The sequence below is a fragment of the Rousettus aegyptiacus genome, unplaced genomic scaffold, assembly GCF_014176215.1.
Source record: "Rousettus aegyptiacus isolate mRouAeg1 unplaced genomic scaffold, mRouAeg1.p scaffold_m13_p_15, whole genome shotgun sequence".
Classification (NCBI taxonomy): domain Eukaryota; kingdom Metazoa; phylum Chordata; class Mammalia; order Chiroptera; family Pteropodidae; genus Rousettus; species Rousettus aegyptiacus.
Window position 1 is genome coordinate 59,713,318 of NW_023416290.1, and position 8,827 is coordinate 59,722,144.

At 66.8% G+C, this 8,827-nt stretch overlaps 1 protein-coding gene across 2 annotated transcripts; it reads right to left on the bottom strand.

Moving 5' to 3' along the window:
- Nucleotides 1–677: 677 nt before the first annotated feature.
- Nucleotides 678–3,915, bottom strand: LOC107507854 (lymphocyte antigen 6 family member D). Of its 2 annotated transcripts, XM_016139177.2 has the most exons (4): nucleotides 3,673–3,915; nucleotides 2,280–2,378; nucleotides 1,419–1,517; nucleotides 678–1,183 (listed from the first exon to the last, which is right to left on the bottom strand). In XM_016139177.2, exons 1-4 carry the CDS (start codon nucleotides 3,698–3,700, stop codon nucleotides 951–953), a joined length of 459 nt encoding a protein of 152 aa, XP_015994663.2. In that variant the 5' UTR covers nucleotides 3,701–3,915; the 3' UTR covers nucleotides 678–950. The 2 variants fall into 2 exon arrangements, with proteins under 2 accessions (XP_015994663.2, XP_036088616.1); XM_036232723.1 differs by lacking the exon at nucleotides 3,673–3,915 and having other exon boundaries at nucleotides 2,280–2,419.
- Between the last annotated feature and the right edge of the window lie 4,912 nt (nucleotides 3,916–8,827).

Sequence of the window (8,827 nt, forward strand, 5' to 3'; positions counted from 1 at the left end):
GCCCAGACCCCAGGCAGTGCACCCAGAACCCAGGCAGTGGGCCCAGAACCAGGCTCCCACATGATCTCTCTCACACACAGACACAGCCCTCTCCATCTGGGTGAGGGTGCCAAGGGGACCGCTGGGCTCACCTCATGAGGTCAACTCAAAATAGCTGGACTAACCTTGGCCACGACTGGACAGGCAGTGTCTGTACAGCTCCAAGGCTCAGCTGAGCCTTGGTGGCCCAAGTCGGGCTCTCTGGAGGCTTTTGGACCAAGGTCTGACCAGAATTTCCTCTTCCCACTATGGGTAGGAGGAGCCTGGCCTCCGGTGGGAGGGGCCCGCTTTTGGTGGGAGAGACCTGGCCTTGGGTGGGAGGAGCCTGGCCTCCAGTGGGAGGGGCCTGGCCTCTGGTGGGCGGGGCCTGGCTTCCGGGCTCCGAGGCCCTCTGCCCTGTGCTCCCTTCTGATTGGACTTCCTGCAGGAGTGTGTCCTTCAGGGGCGTCAGAGGAGGGGCCTGGGGAAGGTCCTGTCCCCTCCAAGGGTGTGGTGGTGGCATTTCAGGCAGCACACATGCCGCCATGACTGGCCCCGTGTGACCGTGTTCTAGGACTTGGGATCCTGTGTGGCTGGGTGGCCTCCACCCCACCCGCTCCATTCCGGGAACGACATAGACACAACAGTCCACACTGGTTTTCAATCATTTATTCTTACGCGGAGTTCTGAGTAGAAAAATAAAAACGGAAACGAGGCAGAACGAAAACGACATCAGAAGGGGTCAGAGGGCTTTCTGTCCCTGCCCTCCTGCTGCTCGGGCGCGTCTTTTCTCGGGGGAGGGCGGGCTCTCCGCGCCGCCGGCAGGACCCGCCCAGAGCCTCTGAACCCCCGTCGCGGCTGGGGAGTGGAGGAAGGAACGGGGGCTCGGAAATCCCCAGGAAGGGAAGGGAAGCCTTGCTCTCGGGGCCGGGTCACAGGCCGGGGGCCAGGATGAGGGCGAGGAGCCCCAGGGCCAGCGTCAGGCCCAGGGCGGTGCTGGCGAGCGGGGCGTGGGCGGCGGCGCCGCTCGACTGCGCGTTGCACAAGTCGCTGGCGCAGCAGGCGGTGGTCGCCGAGCCGCCGCTGACCTGGCTGAGCTGGCCCTGGGAGGGCGTGCACCAGTCCACGCAGTCCTTCTCCACCAGGTTCCCCGACAGAGGCTCCTCTGGGGACGACGGACGTGGTTACGCCGGGCGGCCACCTCTGAGCGCCACACCCGCCCCGTCTGCAGCCACAGCACCCCAAGTCCCAGCTCCGGCCTCTATCGCCACCATGACCCAACTGTCACCGGCATCCTTCCCCCCAGCATCACCAGGGATGGTCCCCCAACCCTTGGGGCACCTAAACAGAGCTCCGGGCTGGGCTGCAGAGACCCCTTCCTTGGCCCCGGAATCACTCACTCTTGGTCATGGTCCTGCAGAAGCGCGAGCTGGCCGCGCAGTCCTGCGGCTTCTTACAGTCGGTGGCACTGGAGCATACGTGACAGCGAAGAGCCCGGGCTGCAGGGGGAGAGCGTCAGGGGTCCCCACCAGCCCCGGGGAGGCCCCTCAGGGGGTCTCGACCAGCATGGGGAGGCCCCTCAGGGACGCAGAGATGCCCGAGCGCACAGCTCAGAAAGACCCCTCCTGGACAGAGCCACTCGTGCCTTAGGCCTGTCCCCTCTGAGGTCCCCTGGGGCCTGCCAGGGCTTCTGCCTTACACACAACCTCGGCAGGTGGGAGGGGCATCCCTGCCCCCTGGGGCCCTGAGCCCCACCCGTCGGAGGTGTCTTAGTCTGGGCATGTCTAGAGGAACGGTGATTAGGCGGCCGGTAGGGGGTGCACTTGAGACCCTTCTCCACAAGCACCGGAGAGCTCTGGGACGGGCTAAGTCCCCCACCCCAGGGGCTGTCCTGGCATGGGAGCTGAGCGGGGTCAGGGCCCCGGGGACTGTACCCTTGGCCAAGCTGAGCCTGTGGGAGGAGCAGCTGTCCTGCTGGGACCTGGGGATGGGAAGGGCAGGGACCGGATGACCCACGCATCTGTCTTTCTTCAGGGGAGGCATCTCGAGACAGCTACAGGTGAACCCCCTCTCAGAGCGCCTATCCCCTGGGTCGATCTAGGATCGTCTGATTCTGAAACATTGTAAGTCTGACTCCACTCCCTTAGTTCTGAGTCTCGCACCCCACGATTTCAGGGTTCTCTGAGCCTCAGGATCCACAGCCCCAGGCTCCCAGGGTCTGGCCCACAGCCAGAGCTGCCCGCCCCAGCCCCCGCCCTCACCTGGCGCAGTGGCCGCAGCCAGGATGACAAGGAGCAGCAGGGCAGTCTTCATCTTGGGGCGTCTCTGGGAGCAGTGGGGGCCCCCTTCTCTCTGCAGGCCTTATAGGACGGACGCTGGCGGGCGGGGCGTGCTGAGCGCCAGCCTGGCGGTGGTTCCAGAAGGGCCCGCCCCCTCCTCTCTGGCCCACGCCCGCCCGCCCGGCGCCCACGGTGGGCTCCTGCCAGTGGAGGGGGCTTTGCCCGGGCTGCCTCCCCAGGGCGGGGGTCTGCCCTCCGCCTGCCGGGGCTCCCTCCCTGCAGCGCCCCCCATCACGCACTCTCTCCCCTGTGTTCCCCACCCTCTCAGATAGGGCCACAGAGAGGGTCTGTGCAGATGGCCTGTGGGTGCCCAGGGCTGTGCCCAGGGGCCAGGAGGCAGGAGCACACACTGGTTCTGCCTCCCTGGGCTGTGGGCTGGGGTCACGCGGGGCGGGGTGGGGGCCAGATGCGGCTGTGCCTGAGGGGAGGCGTGGGATGTGAAGGCCAGTGGGACCCGGCATGAGGGAGAGGCGTGGACCGAAGGCAGAGCCTCGGCCCCTCCTCATGGGGGGGACCGTGCACCCTGTGTCTCCACAGCCTTGCCTCCCGCCCAGCGCCCCCATGCAGCGCCCCCTGTCCTTCTGCAGTGGCCGCCCCCATCCTCTTCGGGGCTAGGGCGCTGGTCGCCCAGAGGCCTCAGGCTGGAGCTCCCAGAGCTGGTGCAGGGCCCAGCCTCCTGCTCCCAGGGGGAATCGGGGCCTCTGCACACAGGCCCCCTCCCCGCCACACACTGCCCCCACCCCTCCCTCTCCCTGCTTCTCCTTGGGTTTCCCCATCGCCCGAAGGCCTGGGACCCCACTGGTGCTCAGCTGGCTGGTGGCCTTGCTGGTGGTGCCCGTGGCCTCCCTTAGTCTCTGCCCTGGCGGCCACGTAGGTGGTGAGCAGGGCCAGGGCGCAGAGAGGGACCAGCTCTGGGCCTGCTCTATGGAGGATGCTGGACCCCAGGGCCACCCTCCTTCCACTCGTCCCCAGAGAGCCCGCTCCCGAGCCCTGCTGAGTAAAGTCAGGGCCATGCCACAGTGCAGGGCCCAAGGGTGCAGCCATGACGCTCTGTGCTGCTGTCCCTGAAGAGGTTACAAGAGGTGGGACCCAGCCCAAAGGTTCAGGCGCGGTGTGGCAGTGCCCTCGGGACCCTGGGGTGCAGGGGGTGCAGGCGGGAGCCCCTGAGGCAGCCCCACACCACGCCCTGAGGCTGGGGGACTGCCCGCGCTTCCAGTCCAGGCTCCCAGGGGCTCATCTGGGGCAGCGAGGGTCTCACTTGACAAGGCAAGTCACGTGGGGGTCCCCATGTCCTCACCCAGACAAAGAAACTCACCCCAAGTTGGAGGCCTCGCCCCACTCATCAGGTGGGTGGGGGGAGGGGCGCCCACAGGCCTTGGGAAGCAGGGCGCAGGGCTTGAACAGGCCTGGGTTGGGGATGCAGAGGGGAGGGGTGACTCACTCACCAAGGAACATGGAAGGTGCTGGAAAAACGGGTTTGGGGATTGGAGTTCCTGTTGGTCCTGGTGGAGCTGCAGGGCCCAGGGATGTTGGGGTCCAGTAGGGGTCTGGGTGTGAGGCCACCGGGCAGCAGCCAGGCACTGGAGCAGGGGCGGCGGCAGGGCTCTGGCTCCACGGGGGACGGCCTCGGCGCCTGGCCGGGCTGCCCACGGGGAGGGCACTGCCTGTCCTGGGATCTTCCCAGCAGAAACACCAGCCCCGGCAGAGTTTTCCCGTGGGAGAAAGCGGGTGGCTGCCATGGCGCATGCAGCCGGGGAGGGCTTCCTGCAACCTGGCCCTGGTCCTGAAGGCGGGGGTCGGGATGCCTGCGGGGCCTCTTCCCTTGGCCCCCTTCCAACACCCTTTGACCGAGGCAGAAGCCGACACTTCCCACCGCCACCCACTGGAGAACGCTGCCTCTCCCCTCTCACCCAGTCTCTGGGGACGGCCCGCCCCTGACCGCACTAGCAGAATGTTGGCACGAGGGATGGCGCCAGCAGAGGCTTGAGGGGACGTGTGGCCAGGATGCCATCAGCCGCAGCCCCCAGCCCCCAGGAAGCCGGGGCGGGGCCGGCCCAGACCTGCTGACAGTGGAGGTTCTTCCTCGCTCCTGCCCCTGCCCCGAGCCTTCCTGCCCTCTCTTCTGGTCTTGGCCTTGGAGATGGGGAGGGACGGGACTCGAGGTCCGGACCTCCCGGTTAAGGGGACCTGGCGTCTCAGCGTCAAGAGGGGGAAGAGCCTGGCTCAGCCTTCAGAAAGTGCAGCCCTGGGCCGAGGGTGGGTACCTCAGCCATCTGGAGGCACCCCTAAACCTCGGAGCCTGGGGCCAACACCTCCTCAACTTCAGATGCCATCCAGACAAGTGCTGCCCCAGTCACGCCCAGGGCACCAGGACGCCGGCCTCTGCCTCCCGCACCCCACCCGCTCGCTCACTCGACGCTTCAGAAGGGCCCGGCATACGCCAGGCACTGAGGGTGCAGCAGGGGCAGAGAGAAGGGACAGGGTCCTGCGCTCAGGGCTCGCACAGGGTCTGGGGACACCGCGGGAAGGGAGCAGCAACGCTCCTCGGTGTACCCCGCACGGGTGTGACGGCCTGGGGGAGCTCGTGAAGCGAGGAGCAGGGAAGGCCGTCTGGGCAGAGGCCCCACGTGGCCCGGGCGCCTGGCACTCAGCTGTCTCCCTCTCCTCCTTCCCAGCAGGGGCGAGGTGACTGCCCCCCACGAGTCAGGCAGCCGAGTGACGCAGTGTCTCCCGCAGACCTGCTCTGTCCCCTCCGGTCACACACCTGCACACACGGACAGGCCTGCCCTGGACCGCACAGAGTGGGCAGGGCTGGCCCCCGCCTGGGGCTCTGCTCCACACCTAGGTGTGGCCACTCCTCCTTCCTGGAAGAGTCACCTGACAAACAAAGCCAAGGGCCTAGGCAGGGTGTCCCTCCCTTGCTTCCCAGGGCCTGATGTGGGCACGCCCTGGGAGCCTGGCCGCCAGCAGCTCTTCTCCAGAAACACCCCCCCTTCCTTGCCAGGGGTGCTCCGGGCACAGCTAATGTCATTAGGCCGGGGTTCAAGGCCAGCTCTGCACGCCCCCCCCCTCCGTGCAGGCTGGGCCCCTCCTGCTCTGCCAGAGTACACAGCCCTCCCTGCCACGGGGCCCAGCCTGTTCTGGGGAATGGCTGGGCTGGAGACCCAGGTTCCTGAGAAACGAACCAGACACACAAACTGGTCTTGGAGCCTGGCAGGTGATGCCCTGAGCATGACCCCACGGGACCCCTGCCCACGCCTGAGCCAGGACCAGAACCAGGACACCCTCCACAGAGCCCGGAGGGGCCCTGGTCATCGGCTTCTCCACCCGTGTTCCTGGGGCATGCTGGGACTCGGGGGGCCGGGGGTGAGGAGGAAATCCTCGGGGCCTGTGCTGTGTCCTTCTGTGACGCTGGGGAGGGCGCGGATGGGCACAGAGCCCCGGGGACCGTGAGGAGCTCGAGGCCCCACCCGCAGGCCCTCAGAAACATGGGCCACAAAATGCGGAAGCGCAAAGCCCCGGGAGGGGGTTATCTTCCCAGCCACCGCCGTTCTAGGCAGGGAGGGCGTGTGTCCAGGCCCCACCCCGGGCTCCCTCTCTGCTGTGCCGTGGCTCAGCCTCCCACTGCAGCCGGCAGCTTGCGGCTCTGGACCCCCGCGCGCCATGACGGGGGGGGGGGGTGCGGGTCGCAGGGCGGCAAACACCAGCCATTCTCACTGTCCTTTCTCGCTCCTTCACCCTCGTTTGCTCCAGCACCCATCTGCTCATCCGCCCACCTCTCCGCCCTCCTACCCATCGACCGTCAGTCATCCGCGCACCCACCCCTCCCTCCCTCCCTCCCTCCCTCCCTCCCCCATCCCTCCCTCCCTCCCTCCCTCCCTCCCCCATCCCTCCCTCCATCCATCGATTTACCCATCCGTCCGTCCATCCGTCCACCCACCTGCTCGTCCGCTCACACCACTGGCGTGTCCTCTGGGAGTGAGTTACAATGACGTCTCCGTCTCCGCTTCCCTGTCATTCACACGCGCGCCTGGCCCTGCTGTTGTTCCCGAGCACCGCGAGGTGACACTCAGCCGGGCCTCGCAGAGCCCTGGGTCCGCCGTGGTCGGCGGCCGCTCTGGGGCTTGCAACACCCAACACGCACACCCACGTTTTTTACTCAACATCAAACGATCCCTGGGAGGAGGGGGCCTGAGAGGCGCCGTGGGCCCCAACCCGAAGAGGGGAACGGACGCCTCGCGGTGCCGCGCGCCCCGTGGGGCCGCCTGTCCGGCTTCGGCACCAGAGCCGCCTACGGCAGCGCCACGAGTTCCTTCCCTGACGGCCCCACGGCCTCATCGCTTTGTGCCCTGTCCCTTGGGAACAGGAAACGGCCCCTCTTGGACGCCGTCACCCTTTACGCCTCATCAAAACACTGCCAGGACAACCGGGAATTTTAAAAAATTTTTTGGAAGCAGCTGGGATTGGGACTGTCGCCCTCCCTGGTGCGGGCGAGACCTGGATTTCGGACGTGGCCGGCTTCTACCCAAAGCCCACGTCTCGCGGACAAGGATGCTGACGCGTGTCTGGGGCACGAGGCGCCCCGCAGGGCCGCGTTTGCACCAGCCGGGCGCCTGGGAGCTGCGCAGCCTCCGTCGGCTCCCCGGGCCCGGGCTGCTGGCGAGCCTTGAGTCTGGAACAGCGCAACTCGGCCTCCCTCTGCTCAGCCTGGCAGCCTCAGGGACCGGCTCTGGCACCCTTTCCCGGGCCAGGAGGTTTGCATGTTGTTGCAACGTGCTCTGGGTGTGGGGACAGGCCCCCAGGGGAAGGTGGGTCCCAAGCCAGGCCTGCAAGGAAGCTCATGACTATAATCCCAGGGTTTAGGAGGAGGGTTTGTATCATCTCAACGGGAATGTTTTGCAAGAAGGAGCAAGGGCGGCTCCTCATGGGGCTGGGAATGCCGGGCGGAGGCGGGTGACACACGGAGGCCCGGGAATCCCTGCACCTGGCCCGGGACAGAAGAGCCAGCCCTGACGTCCAGCCCCAGGTGACGCAGAGCCGGACTGGCGCGAAAGGACCGGAGGAGGCCTCCCTGCTGGCCTCTCCGCCCGAGCCCTCTGCGCTCCGGCCGCCAGGCCTGGAACAACAGGTCGCAGTCAGAATGCTGACCGACAGCCCCATTTCCGAGCCTCCCCAGAATCTCCCTAAACTGCAGCAGCAGCACAGAGCCCTCGGGGGCAAAGCCAGCCGCCCTGGCCGACGGCCTGGGCGCCCCGCTCGCCCGGCGTGCCTCTGCCCGCCCTCCGTGCGCCCGCTCCAGCAGCTCTGGGTGGGCTCCTGAGCGAGGGCCCTGGGCAGAGGTGCAGGGGCACCGGGGAGTCGGCGGCCTCTGGTCTGGGAAGAGACTGGGGGCCCTTGGCACCTGACTGTGCCTTGACCGGAAGTACAGGACTGCACTGGGGACACTGCGGCTCAGAGGTCTCCCAGAGAACCCACATGAGCCCCCCAACTTGGGATTTGCTGAAAGTGTGTTTCTGCTGCCCTGGTCACGGGTGGGCATGGACGCTGGCCTTCCAGGTGAGGAAAGTGAGCTGCTTCCCCGCCGAGCTTGTGCATTGCAAATTCTGCCCACCCCTCTATAAAGTGTCCCCTGGCCGCCTCTGAGGTGCAGGGGACTGCTCCCCTGGACCAAGACAAGAAATCCCCTGACAAATTTGCCATCTCAAAGAATGAGGACAGAGCAGGATTTGCAGCTTTATTCTCCTCCCATGAGACCCTGGGGGTGGCTGACAGAGGTGCCCCTGGGAGTGTAGGGAGGCCCCCACAGGCCCAGTGAGAGTGGGTCCCTACACCCGACACTGATCCCTTAGGAGGACTGGCCCAGCCCCACAGCGGGCAGCAGGAGTCACTGGAAAAGCCTGCGCTCACGTGGCAGGCGGGGCTGCCTCACGTGGCAGGCGGGGCGGCGGGGCACCAGTCAGCACCTGAGCCCCACAGGGCGAGGCCTGGGAGGCGGGCCCCCAGCTGGCTCTCCCCAGGGCACCTGGCCCCGAGGAAGCCCCGAGGGTTTGTGAGGAATGAATGCACCAGCTGAACTGTGAGCAAATGAGAGAAACAGTGGGCGGGCGGCTGGGTGGACGAGGGCATGAATGAACGACTGAGTGGTCACAGGAACGAGAGGAACCTTGAGGGATCCAACACCCGAAGTTCCCATCTGCCTCCCTGGCGCGAGAGGGTCGTTTGGGCTGAGGTCCGAGAGGGAGGACCCCCCAGCAGAAGCCCCTGAAATGGGGTAGAAGATGCTGAGAACTGAGGTGCTCTTCCCACGTCTGATGGCCAGGGGACCCCAGAACCCTAGCACAGGGCTGAGGGTTCCCTAGAAGTGCGAGGCTCAGCAGGTGCGCCCCGGCGTTGGTGGGCTCCCAGGGGCTGGGGGAGAACCTCGCTCCCTGGGCTGGGAGCCTGAGGGGGCTGGATGTGGCCCGGGCAAG

Coding starts and splice junctions, on each gene's coding strand:
- LOC107507854 (XM_016139177.2), bottom strand. CDS start 3,700: ATGAGTGGGGCGAGGCCTCCAACTTGGG. Junction 1,518..2,279: donor GGCTGCGGCCACTGCGCCAG/GTGAGGGCGGGG, acceptor CTCCCCCTGCAG/CCCGGGCTCTTCGCTGTCAC. Junction 1,184..1,418: donor CTGCAGGACCATGACCAAGA/GTGAGTGATTCC, acceptor CGTCGTCCCCAG/AGGAGCCTCTGTCGGGGAAC.